The sequence below is a fragment of the Sturnira hondurensis genome, unplaced genomic scaffold (assembly GCF_014824575.4).
Source record: "Sturnira hondurensis isolate 20B ecotype Veracruz unplaced genomic scaffold, ASM1482457v3 Scaffold0015056, whole genome shotgun sequence".
In the NCBI taxonomy this organism is placed as follows: Eukaryota; Metazoa; Chordata; class Mammalia; order Chiroptera; family Phyllostomidae; genus Sturnira; species Sturnira hondurensis.
In genome coordinates, this window is record NW_028087687.1 from 3,595,243 (window position 1) to 3,609,292 (window position 14,050).

The 14,050-nt window shown below is 44.5% G+C and overlaps 1 protein-coding gene across 3 annotated transcripts in view; it reads right to left on the bottom strand.

Annotated features, from left to right (window-relative positions):
• The window catches only part of TBC1D1 (TBC1 domain family member 1), a 207,603-nt gene that overhangs the window by 84,113 nt on the left and 109,440 nt on the right, over positions 1-14,050 (bottom strand). For all 3 annotated transcript variants that reach the window (XM_037064349.1, XM_037064350.1, XM_037064351.1), the window contains 3 exons: positions 11,765-11,856; positions 4,592-4,702; positions 421-549 (listed from right to left, as the gene is read on the bottom strand). In XM_037064349.1, the coding sequence (XP_036920244.1) occupies positions 421-549; positions 4,592-4,702; positions 11,765-11,856 (332 nt within the window). The remainder of the gene's footprint in view (positions 1-420; positions 550-4,591; positions 4,703-11,764; positions 11,857-14,050) is intronic.

Below are 14,050 nucleotides of genomic sequence, written 5' to 3' on the forward strand. Positions count from 1 at the left end.
CTGTAGTTTGCTGGCAGTGCTACAGAGTCCCAGGCACAGACCCCGAGCCGCCGGCTGGGACTGGCCCTTTAAGATGCACCCAGTGACACAAGGGAGAACAGAACCCACACGGGGGTGGGGGGGGGTGTCTAATTTGTGCCCTTTACAGGAACTAGCCAATGAATAACATCTTTCGTGGAGACAAAAATTCCACAGGGTTGACTCTGTACAATACAACACAAAAAAATCTGTTTAACCCAGACCAAGGTAAAAACTGAATTTCAAATGCAGACAGCATTGTTCTAAGATTGAAAGGACATTTCAAAAGATTTCACCTTCTATACTGTGTAACGGGCACCGACAGAATAAAACCAACGAATCAAATCTCACATTCTTTTAAAAAGTGATTTAACTCAAATTTGAAGGAAATGTGCTACATACCCGAGACAAAATACTTTCCAAAGACTCTGTTAAGGATCTCTTTGCTTTGTTTTTCAACATATCAAGCTTAAATCGGGTGGCGCTAGATGGTAATTCACTTCCAATATTCTCTGCAGCAATCTGCGCTGTCTAAAAAAGTGGAACAATGAAGAGTTAAGTTACTTACAACTTCCTTTCTTTTTCCTCCTTAAAGGAATGAAAAATCTCTTGCATGCACCTTCCTGATCCCCGGCCATCATTCTACCTGTGACCTCGTTCTCCTGCTCCTCAGTGACTTGGCAGCCAGTCCAGCAAACAGCTGTGCCTCAAAGAGTTGCTTTGCCTGCTCCAAGTGCGATAAGGAATGTGCTGGGAAGCCCGTAAGTTCCCAAAGCCGTTTAGAAGTTGTGCTCTGCAGTGGGAAGAGGCCTGTCATGCACTGACTGGCCCTGGGCAAGTGACTTATTCTCTCTGGGCTGCAATTTCCTCTGTAAATTGAGCCCAGACTCAAGATCCGACCTTTATTGTGAGATTAAAACAGGCAAAGCCAGTAAAGCACTGAGTGCAGCTTCTGGTACAAAGGTAGTAGCTATGATTAGCTTTTTGAAGTCAAGTAACGACTTACCATTTGGGGCATTTTGGAGGGTAACATAAAAGAGATTTAGCAACTGAAGAATCCATTCTCTCTGCCTATGCCAACCCCTTCACTGCTTTGTCTGGAGCTCTGTCTTCTCTCCCATCTCCTGTTTCCATCCTCCCTGTCATTCTCCTCTGCCACCAAGCTTCTCTCCCTTAATCGACCATAATATGGGACTGGCAACATAACGGAGCTTGTTTGCCAACTGTTAAATGAAGTTTAATGTTACTTATTAACAGTGAGGCATATTTTAAAAATACCTACCAAACCCATACACAAATTGCTTCCTACTTCTGTGAATTGTTACCCGATGGTTTCCTCTAACCCTAGAGCCCCTCTGGCCAAGGTAACACTTTGTGGGCGTGGAGAACAGCGAGGAGCACACGCTCTGGAGCTCCATGCCCAGGTGGGTGCCCCTCCGCTCTCCCCGGCTGTGGCCTTGGACAGGTCATTACCTGCTGCCCTATCGGTTCCTCTGCCTGCAGATGCACGATGAACTTCCCTCACAGAGCCGGTGTGAGACTTTATATAAATTAATACACATTAAAGCACTTAAAACACACCTGACTCTCAGTAAATGTCATCATTAGCTATTCTATTTACTTTCTACTTCTAATAGAAAAAAATCAGACATATTTGAATCACTCTCCTTCCTCCATCTGCAGAAGTAACCCTTCTTCTGAATTCGGTGTTCATCATACCAACTCACATTTTGTTCTTTTATATATGTATGTATCCATGGAACATGTATATTGGTTTATACATAGTTAAAACTTTAAGTGAATGTATCACCTTATACCTACACTTCTGTAATTTAGCATTTTCCTTCAATGTTGTTTTTGAGATTTACCCAGGTTGACAAAGATTCTTTGATTCACTCGCTTCAATCAGAATGCAGTGCTTCACTGTACAATCATAAAAGTTTACTCATACTCCTGTTGTTAAACACCGACTCCCTTTTTACTTTTACACAGGAGACTGCAGTGGCCTCGCTCATACACAGCGCCTTCTCACACACGTGCCAGTTTTCACAAGGCGGTTAGGAATGTCCTTGCTGGGTCACTGGCTCTATCTATGCATCTTCGGCTGCACCAGATACCGGCAAATTTCCCTCCCCTAAAGGGTATCAATTCAAATTCCCAGCAGCAGCATAAGAGTTCACCTCTATGTGGTATTGTTAGATTTTTAAATTTCTGCCAACCTCATGGGTATAGATCAGAGGTGGCAAACACAAGGCCCACGGGCCAAACCCAGCCCTCCACCTTGTTTTATCCAGCCCGGCATCTTGTTTCTACCGGTGGCAGCACTGAGCTCTCCCTTAACTGTCAAGGGGTAGTGACATGTACACAGTCCTAAAATGACATTCGGCCCTTTGAAGGTCATCACGAGGCTGATGCGGCCCCGGTGAAAATGAGCTTGACACCCCTGGTGTAGGTGATCTCTCAATTTGTCTCCCCTGTTTCCTACTGCAATTAGCATTTAAATTTTACTCAGCTATTTTGCTGGTCAAAGACCTTGCATCTTCTTTGTCAGGATGAAATCCTAATTCACCAACGAATGTTATACATTTTTTAAAGCTGAAAAAAGAAACAGTTCTGATAAGAGCTACATTCAGTTTTGTCCAGTCATGTCGAGTTTTAACTCTATGAGAATTAGCACATACACTAGAAGAGTGACTTAGATTAGAACTTCAAGACGGGGAACTGTCACCTCTCTATGCATCTTAACTGAGTCACTGAGCACTCGGGACAGTCCATACCTGCTCGCTGAGGAATGAGTGCATGAGCAAGGACCGCCAGACTGGCCCCTGGGAAACACACAACACCTGAAGTCAAAGACAAAGTCCAGGTGCCTGCTAAATATCAGGCACCGTGGCCAGGTGCCTTACGAGTAGCACCTGGTTCTGTTCAATCATTTACCGAGAACAAGGGCCTGTTCTGACTCGTGGCAGCTCCGGAGCAAAGAGAATTAGCCACAAAAAGCCCTCACTGGACTGCCTTCCGCCCAATGCCCGTTCACTCACAAAGTTACGAAGCTGTGGACTAGTTTTCAAACTTGTAACAAAAGTTTTCATAACATAGAAGCATTTACAGTGGATTGTTTTGAGATATGAAGAAACTATTGGCTGAAAGACTAGCTGTGGGTAGTAGACCCTACATGGACAGAAAAACTGCACTTGCGGTTTTCTGCTTTTAGACTAGCCATTGGAATCTCCACACACCTAATTCAATGCTTCCTCTACTCTCTCTTCCTACCTAGTAAGATTTTCTCGGCCCTGGCTGGTGTAGCTCAGTGGCTTGAGTACAGGCCTGGGAAACAAAGGGTCACCAGTTTGGTTCCCACTCAGGGCACAGGCCTGGGTTGCAGGTCGGGTCCCAGGAGGGGGCGAGTGAGAGGCAACACACTTTGATGTTTTGCTTCCTCTCTTTCCCTCTCTCTAAAATTAAATGAATAAATCTTTAAAAATATACATTATTTGAAAATAATTCACATTTAGAAAATAATGCATGTTTAGAAAATAACACATTTTGTTTGCTTTAAAATAAACATCTAGAAGTTTCTCCTTTGGAGATGATGCTGGGGAATGCCCAAACACGTCGGGGGATCAGGGCCACTTCTTCACAGGCACAGACACGGGCCCCCTCGGTGACAGAATGTTTAGAAACCTCGAAAGAAAGTCCTGCCCAGGTGCCGGTTCTGTGTGGTGAGGCTTGTTCTCTTTTACATTCACTTCTCTGGTGTTTGCACATGAAAAAAAAACTAAATAGATGTATTTCTCCACTGGACTAACCTATGCCTGCATCATAAAAATGAGTTAGCACCTAGGTCAAAACTTCCCATCCACCCTGAGTGCTTTGTTCCCCTCTAGCAGTTACAAATCATTTCAAAACTATCAATTTCCTGTTGGAACACATTAGGGAAAAGCAGAACAAGGAAAAACTATTAGTGGCAAAAAGTGAGGAGGTAAAGCAATGGAAACAAGAAAAAAATAGCTGAAAAGTGAACTAGAGAATTAACTGAAAACAGAGACCAGGTGGCCCATTCAAAAGTGGGCAGGAGGAGCGCAGAACTCCCACGCCAGCTGAAGGGCATAGACTGGAAGAATGTCCAGACACAAGGGCCGACAGCACAGACAGTGTACTGGTGTCAGCGTCCCTGCTGAAGGGCCCTACCGTGGCCAACGGGACTACAAACCTTGTCAGACACTGTACTGAGCTCTGAGAGTTCAGGAAAGGCACGTGACTGCCAAAGCCAACCGGCAGGCAGAAACCCAACGCGGAAATGCTGTGCACACATCCCAGGGAAACTGCACCTTGGTCAGTCACAGAGAAGCTCTGCCCCAGGCCTCCCGTCTGAGCCTGGGCTGCCGGCCGCTGCAGCGCGCGGACACGGCCAGCCCTCTCCGGCACAGTCGGACACTCCCCAGTTTTCCCTATGTGTGCAACACATGAAATTTACAGGGACACAAACAGGTTTCAGGGCTTCATAAAATCCTCGAGACTCTGTTTGGCACAGTGGCCTTGTAAACTTACAAGAAGACAAAAAAAGTCATACCTGCTTCATCTCCCCAATATGGGTGTGAACTTTTTGCTTCTCTTCATATAAACATCTCAGGAAAGAAATAATTAATTCATTCTCTCGCTGCTCATTTCTTGGTCTCAATTTCTTTAAAAAAAGAATATATTACATTTATTTTTCATTGTCAACAAAACTGCTAAACCATCCCTTTGGAAATGCTAACAGTGTCCATCATCTGTTAACTAATGCTTTTACCAAATCACCTCACTAGGGGGCACCAAAGATCCCCCAAATGGAAATAATTTTTAAAAAGAGCTACTGGAACTAGCCAGTGGGCCGTATTTACTTTTTGACCTCTGATGCCCTTATTCCCCCCAAAATATTTCACAGCAGATAGAGGCATGGTCAAAACATTTAATAAATAAACACTCTTGAAAACATAAGAAAAGAACAAAATCTGTGTAAACACCCAGAGATCAAGAGCCACTGTGGCTATATTTTATACACTCTTATGGTTAGTGAAATGGAAAAGAAAAAAGCAACTGGACCCAGGCTCACGCCCCATATTCAAATATGTTTGTTGTGAAGCACCTTCTGGAGGCCCCACAAGGTGTGCACTTTCACACAAAATTTCAAGGCACAGACTCTTTTTTTTTTATTTACAAAATCTTCTCCACGCCTTTCATTTTTCAGGCAGGGGGGTGGCCAAGCGCATGGGAGTAGAACTGGGGACATGCAGGTTCTCGGTGCTGCCCAGAAGTGTGACCAAAGGCGTCATTTAGTCTTGGCTTCCCCGTGTGTTCAATATGGATCATGCACAAAATAAACTCCCAGGTCTCCTCCAGCTTCCAAATTGTCTGGATTTGATATTATCCAGCAGAATAAATTTTTAGAAGACCATCTAATTTAATGATTATTTTCTCTGAATAAGGAGGAAACAAAACTGAATTACTCTGGAGATACACAGAACTTCTAGTCTAGAGACTTTGGGAATGCACCCTTTTTAAATGGACAACTATCCATTGTCCTGCTGCTGGGCCTCTCGCCCCACTCCGAACTCCCCGCCTGCCCTTTAAAACAAAGCCGGGTGTAGTAAGTGATGACCCACACAGACATCTGAGTCGGGGTGGACGCTTTAGCAACCTCCGCCCTCAGCTAACCAAGGGGCAATGGTTTTACCCTTCGGGACACAGGCTTTAGGAGCAAAGGCAGCACTAACCCAGACCTGACATTCCATCTCTTAAAGAAAAAGATCATTTTACAAGATAAGTTGTTCCTGTTACTCAAGGAAAAGATAGTGAATATTATAGAGGTTTTTATGGAGGACTTCCTGTTCTTTCAAATTTCTGAGTTAAGGATTAAATATTTTATGAGCTAGAACAGATGCTCTCAACCTGGATTCTAAGCCATGAACAATAATGTTATAAAACTGTACGTTTTAGTCAACAAGTACAATTCCCCAGAGAAAGGTCCCATTAGACCTTCAGTAAAGGAAAGTGGTGGTCAGGTACCAATCCCGACTTAACCCTGCTGACCCCGGGGAGATATGGATACCTGTGAGTTTAAAACCCCAGGAAACTATAGAAACTCTCACTCATTTTCAGTGGGAATAAGTGGTACAGCCGCTTTTGGAGACAGTTGGCAGTTTTTTGCAAAGCTAAACACACTCTTACCATACAATCCAGCAACTGCACTGCTTAGTCTTTACCCAAATGAGTTGAAAATTCATGTCCACACAAAAACCTGCACATAAATCACTACAGCAGCTTTTTATTTAAAATAGCCAAAAGTTATAAGCAACCCAAATGTCCATCAGTAGGTGAACGGATCAACTATGTTATATCCAGACAATGGAATATTACTCAGCACTAAGAAGAGAGATCAAGCCATGAAAAGACCTAGAGAGCGGAACCTTAAATGCATACTGTTACGCGAAAGAAGCCAATCTGAAAGGATGATACACTATATGATTCCAACTATATGACAAAGTGGAAAAGGAAAACCAGAAACAGTGAAGAGGTCAGTGGTTGCCTGGGTCTGCAGGAGTGGGGAGGGAGGGAGGGATGAACAGGCAGAGCACAGAGGATTTTTAGGGCAGTCAAACAATTCTGGATTATAGCTAACAGTGGATACATGTCATTATACATCCGTCAAAACTGTAAGACATACGACACTAAGACTGAACCAAAAGGTGAAATACGGACTTTAGTTAATAATAACATGTCATCAATGGTAACAAATGTACCACACCTATGCAACATGTTATCAATAGGGGAAACTGGCCGGGTGGGAGGTGCCAAGGTGGGAATTTATATGGCAACACTCTATACTTTGTACCCAATTTTACTGTAAAACTAAAACCACTTTAAAGAATAAAGTCTAGCCCTGGCTGGTGTAGCTCTGTGGATTGAACCCTGGCCTGGGAACCAAAGGGTCACTGGTTCAATTCCTAGTCAGGGCACATGCCTCAGTTGCAGGCCAGGTCCCCAGTAGGGGGCACTTGAGAGGCAACCACACACTGATATTTCCCCCCTCCTTCCGTTCCTCTATCTCTAAAAATAAATAAATAAAAATCTTTTTTAAAAAAAGGATAAAGTCTAGTCCTGACTGGTGTAGGCCAGTGGATTAGGCATTATCCCGTGAACAGAAAGGCAACTGGTTTGATTGCCCATCAGGACACATGCCTGGGTTGCAGGCTTAGACCCCTAGTTGGGGGCACGCAAGAGGCAACCAATGTTTCTCTCCTTCTCTTAAAAATAAATAGTTAAAATAATTTTTAAAAAAGAGAATAAAGCCTATTTTTCTAAGTCCAGAAAAGAGGAGCAGGAGGAATTACAAAAAGCCCTTGGAAGGAGCAGGCACCCAAGACTTGGCCCACTCCTTCCTCTTCTGTACCTTCTATTTTAAACTTCCAGCTACTCTCACAAGAAAATGTGTGTTCTTCTTGGAGAAAGCCTTCATGATCACTTATTTCAAAAATATCAAAAAAGGCTAAGAATATAGTAATAAGGAATAGTGTTAATTTTCTTTTTCTCAAAATATACATGAAAAAAACACTAATCAAATGGGCAGAAAATGAGACTACAGCTCAGCACACTTGCTGCGCAGTAAGAAGTGAAGCCAAGCCCTGGCTGGTGCGGCTCAGTGGACTGAGCACAGGCCTGTGAACTGAAAGGCTGCCGGTTCGGTTTGGGCGCGTGTCTGGGCTGCAGGCCTGGTCTCTAGTTAGGGGCATGTGAGAGGCATCCAATGGATGTGTTATTTCTCACACTGATGTTTCTCTCCCTCTACCAGTAAATAAATCTAAATTTTTTTTAAAAAATTAAAAAAACCTGAAACCAAGAACCAGCAACCACTTCGTGGTCTTGTTAAACAGCAGAGGTGCCCTGGCTGGTGTGGCTAGGTGGATTTGAGGGCCAGTATATGAGCCAGAGGGTCGCTGGTTTGATTCCTGGTGGGGGCACGTGCCTGGGTTGTGGGCCAGGTCAAGTTCCCAGTAGAGGGCGTGTGATAGGCAACCACACATTCATGTTTCCATTTCTCCCTCCCTTTCCCTCTAAAATATATAAATAAAATCTTAAAAAAAAAAAAAGCACAGAGGCAAGCCAGCAGAGAAATGATACCATTTTCATGGTGTCATACAAGGTCAAAAACTAAATCCTCCCTTAAAATAATACAATGAGGGGCTACCATTCTACTGAGTTAAAATGATTCGCAAGATGTCATTCCCCCTACGTCCTGTGTAACTTCACCACCCTCCTTAGTGGCAAATCAGATTTTCTAAGGGTGATTTCACTTGATAAACATTCATTAGTCAGAGACTACTCGGAGGAGAACAATGGGGAGTCAAGTTAGAACATTACTCTGTAGTCAAAAATTAACTTGCTTGTTCAAAATTAATCCACGGCATCAGAAGCCAGGAGGCGGTGGCTCGGGCAGTGCCACTGGGGGTTCCCAGGGACTGGAAGTGCTGCTGGGGCACCGGCGGGTGCACCTTGTAAAACAATTCACTGAACCACACCCCCTGGACTGAGAGTTTGCTGTGGTTATGTTATACCTCAATTTTTTAAAAGAACAATTACAAAACAATGAATTGCCTGTTAAGTAACAAAGTCAATTTTGTTACACGTGTCTTAACCTTATCTCCATGCCTGTAAATTGGGTGTCCAGGTGACTAAAATAAGCTGCCAGCACGGCCTAACGAATACAGAATGCTGGGAGAGCCTGTGGTCTTTGAAGAAGCTACTTATAATAGCAATGCTCACCTGGACACTACATGTTGACAGCTTTAAAAAAAAATCATAAAATCCCATAAGAAATAATTGTCAAACCATATTCTGTACAAAGGGGGGGAAAGCTCCTCTAACCACCCACCTTTAACTGGCGAAAGCCTTGTTATTTAACCCATTATCAGCATTTACTGAATATGAATTTACGTGATCTATCGACCCAGGATCAGTTAAGTCATTCCCTGAAACACACTCACTCAGATGAAAGAATCAGACACTTTCTTCACTAGCCCTCCTTCGGCTTAAACGCGGTTTTTCGTACCGAAGAGGACACCTGGCGTCCTTGGCCAGTAATCGGCAGCCTGAGAAGACAGCAAGGTCTCGGGAGCCATCTCCACAACTGCCCAGTTCGATACGTACAAAATCGACACGCTCCAAGCAGATCATAAACAAAAAGCGGCTTTGCAGTGGTGCCGCAGCCATCAGGAGTCCTCCTGTAAAGGGAGGGGCTAACAGGCCCAGACGCCCCTCGGGCACAGAACTGTGCTCTCGGAGCTCACAGTCGGCTTGGTTGCAGCCTGCTAACTCCAGCGTCACCTGCACGACAATTCCTCATTTCTTTCTCTTTTTTAAAATTCTTCACCCAGGGATATGTTTATTGATATGAGAGAGAGAGACAAAGGGAAAGAGGAAGAGTGAGGGAGAAAGGGAGAATGAGGGAGAGAAACACAATGAGAGAAACACGGACTGGCTGCACCCCCAACAGGGGGTCGAACCCACAACCTTTCGGTGTACGGGAGGATGCTCCTGATTGAGCCACAGGCCAGGGCTCTTCTTCTTTACAATCCTGTTTGGGGTGCATTTTACTCTGCATTAGACATTTATTTACACAAACAAGACTGTGTATGCTTTGATAACCACGCACCATTCACTTCAATAGGAATTACGTTTGTCTTATGAAAATGTGCCTTTGGAGAGTTCCCCTGAAACAAATCACCCTCGTGGAATGCATGAGGAAAATATTAGCTGTTCTATGCATGAGGACTCGTGACACTGCAAAGCCATCTTATCCTTAATGATCTTTTTTGAAATGTATGATTTTCAAATGCATTAGCAGGCACTGCTTCCTAAAAGGAAACCAATGACTTTGTTTGCAAAATGTTTTACGAAAACTACAAACAGTAATTGAGGAAATAACTCAACAAGACAATCAATATGCCATTAAAAGGAGAGATCCGCAACAAATCCGTATCATCTGAGGACAACCCACACCGGCAATGATGGAGGATGAAGCCTGAGCTCCCCGTTCTGACCTAGTACCTCCCCTTGGTCTTTAAAACAATCAGAAATTTGCAGTCTTTGCAGACAACCCATTGGGGCCCCAGGATAGTAATTGAATGTATTTGTTCACAAGTAAAACTTTGTCACCGCTTACCTCTAAAGTCTCTTTGCCACAATGTACTTGTTGTCTTAAAACCTGCGTGGGTCAAAGAGCATCTCAGAAATGCATCCATTAGGAACGACTCACTGCCACAGACAAACACTCTGTGACTCATCACACTGTTTGGGGGAAAGCTGCGCGGTTTGGTCTCCCCAAAAGAAAACTCCCGTCAGAGGAGGAACGCACCTCTTCCGTGCTGGCGGGAAAGCTGCGCCCAAAGTGACCTGACAGCCCCAGACAGCAGGCGGGCGCATCAGATGAGACGGGCCGGCTTCTGCCCTAAGTGCCTTCGTAATAGAAGCAAATTACCATCTATTTATCCATTTATGAATTCCAAGTACAAATCACATCGAATCTGCCTAAGTGTACCGTGTACTTAGAACTCTAAAGATCCTTTAAGGAAAAAACAAAGTGGTATGTCTCAAGTCAATTCAGAAAAAAACAAGAAAATTGAAAGCCAATTAAAAATCATGGAAATTACGTCCTGAGCTATATATGAAATTTAGAGAAAGTCTTCCTGTGCTTTCCTCCTACCACCACGTGCCAATCCTACTGTGGGAGGAGAACAGGGCGGGGGGGGGGGTTAAGGGCACTTTAACACAGACTAAAGGGAGATGATCCTTCAGTTTCTCGCACTAACGGAGAACAGACCGTGACCCCAAGTGTGCAACTCCCCACCAACGCGGAGGGAGCAAGGCGAGCCTTCCTGCCTGGCGCGGGGAGTCTTGAGCGAGCTGGGCCCTGCAGCTCTCCTCCCCACCAAGAGGTATTAATTCTTTGTTCTGATGTGCTTTGCCCCCTAGAAAAGTGCCAGAAAACCATGGAAAATGCCCCTGGGCTATGGCAGACATGAAATTTTTGATGAGCTCATTAAAGATTCATAACAAACAGACAACAAGCATGCCAGCGGGCGCTGTGTGGTTTCCCCGAGAAACTGTGCGTCTGAATGCAAGGGCGCAAGCAACACTTCCAGATTTAATGCAGAAAGCCCATGAGCCTGGTTTTTGTATTGTGTTTGTTTTGGTCTGACACATACTTCTAAGTAGACAACATCATCTGAATTTATTTTCAAAACTAAAAAAAGCAAAAGTAAAAGAGAGGAACAACAATTCGTGTTCAATTTCACACACAAACGTTATCTCCGTCAACCCCCGTACTTGGGGCCACCATCCGGACCGAGAAGGCGCTGGCAGAGGTCTCCCTCGGAGCAGATGAGTGCTCAGGGACCAAAGTCCAGGTCTGTGGTCCCCAGACTGAGGCTCTTCCACTTCATAACTCCCTTTGTCTCATGCTAAAAGACTACGTTTAAGGGTGTGCTTCCCTGGTCTTGCAGTTTTCACGTGAAAACCAAGACCTGACGTGAACCTGCAGTTCTGACTTGGCCCCTCCATGGGGCTGGTAAAGCTTAACCCAGGAGGAACTCAGGGCCACTTCCTTGGGCCGTGGCAGCTCTGGCTTCCTATGCTTTTTAAGTAACATGGCACGGGTAAGCTGCTGCCTTTTCTTCTTCCCACGCGGAAATAAAAACCAGTACTGTACCTGCACCTCCTCAAAAATCATTGCTTGCTCCTGATTAGTCAGTGTTGTCAGGTGTTTCTGGAGTTCGAGTTTGGTTTTGGAAGAATTCATTCCTGTAAGAGAAAGAAAACAGAGAGAGAGATGAAAATACACGTAAAAGTTGTGAGGCACAGTGAACATGTCTACACTCACACTCTACGTGCCTACCCACCCGCTTCAGGCGCCTGGGATTTTGTGGGAATCCTGATTAACAATGACGACAACAATGCCGGCGACTCACGTGCCTTACACATGAGGCCCACATCCTGCCATATATGCTCAGAACCACCTGATGAAGAGGCTTTGATTACCCCCGTTTTACAGTAAAGGGAATTGAGACCAGAAAGCTTACAGAATTTCCAAAAAACCACCACTCTGGACTCTACTGAGGTCTGCGTGGTTCCACTGCTCCACGTTAAAACACCTCATACGATCAGAACATTGTCCTCCAGAAATGACAAATTCTCATGAGTATTTACATAGGAATTTGATAACTTTTCCTAAAGAGAAACAACTACTCCCTCTGAAAACCGACCAACACCTTTTTCCCTTGCATGTCAGATTCCCTCACACAAAATTGGACCACGTGGCTAACAACTTTCCTCTTTCCACCACTTGCTTACTAACAATCTTACAACAAGTTAGTTGCTAATACAGAGGAGTCTGAGAAAAAGTTATAAAGTCATAGTTTTAGTGCCCTTCAGTGTCTGATATTTTAGAAAATTATTTCTCCACACATACAGGGGTGGGCAAAAGTAGGTGTATAGTTGTAATACAGGTAAGTAGCCCAATGACTAACAAATAATAATACAAGAATAAACCCTGTGTTTCACATACTCACAACCATACACCTACTTTCGCCTTTTCTCGGTGCCAGAGGTCAGTGTTACACACGATGAGGTTCGGAATGAGAGCATGACCGTCCTGACTACCATGAACAGAGCCGCTGTGCGTTGTGGACAGGCCCAGTTTCACTGCGCTTCTCTTTACTACACTTTGAAGATCCTGCATTTCCTACAAACTGAAGGTGGGTGACAACCTCCAGCAAAAAGATCATGACCCACCGAAGTCTTAGATAATGGTTAGCATTTTTAACCAATAAAGTATTTTTAAGTTAGGTATGTACATTTTTCTTTTAGACATAATGCTATTACACAATATAGTGTAGACATAACTTTCATATGCCTAGGAAACCAAAAACTTCGTGGGGCTCATTTTTACTGCGGTATTTGCTTTCCTGTAGTGGTCTGGACTGAACCTGAAACATCTCCAAGGTGTGTCTGTACTTTAGTTCCAAGGACAGCCCTCTGCTCATCCACCTGCCACTCTCTTCTCCTCCCAGGTAAGCCCCAGGGCAGGGGCTTGGCCTTTTCCTCGGGAAGCTGAAGGAGAGTGTGGACGCACCTATATGACTCAGGATGGCCTGGAGGGGCAGGTCTCAAATCTGGACCAGGAACTTGGAAAAACCCTGCTTCTATGTTACAGATGGATCTGCTGAGATCCAGAGGCCAGGCGACTTGTCCAAGGTCAGCAGCTGAAAAGCAGCCGGGCCTGCCCCCAACCTCCTCCCTCCCAAAAGGCGGTGACGAGGATGCCAGCTCCTACGCAGTCTCAGCTGCCAGCAAGTCCTTCCTTGCCTCCTTATTTGTTGCCAAGAAAACCTTAAGAGGCCACCATAAAAATAAAAGCCAGTGTTTCTTCAGTGATTGCAGTGCCATTTTGCCCAACAGTACATGCAAAATCTCATTTAACCCTCAAAATTATCCTTTAAGTGGGCACTACTTTCATTAACCCAATATATAAACAAATATAAACAAAGAAACCGAGGCAAGGTAAAGTATTTTGTCCAAGGTCAGCAGCTAAGTAAGGAACAGAGTTTAGAATTGGAGCCACGTCTGACTGCTCCCAGAGATCACCCTTCAACACTCAGGGCCTCCCTTTTACACAGAGTTAGGTCGTCCGGCACGTGCGGGCTTCAATACCAGAGCGAACTGATTCACAAGGGTCACAAGTGCAGAAAGGACAGGTGGGTTGTGGCAGAGCAAATTCAGGTGCCCTTCTGGCAAGACGTCGGGTCGCAGAAGCCAAGGAGACAGGCAGTTGGTTTTATTGTACTAACTACTTAAATGTTGAATCAAAATAGTGCTTCAGTTTATAGTAACATAAGCCCTCAGTGATCATGAACTAACAATCCTCCCCACATGTGGAGGATGTCTCTGCTATAGCGCAAGCATCCTAGCTAGGACATGCTGTGTTGTTTAGTGAGAC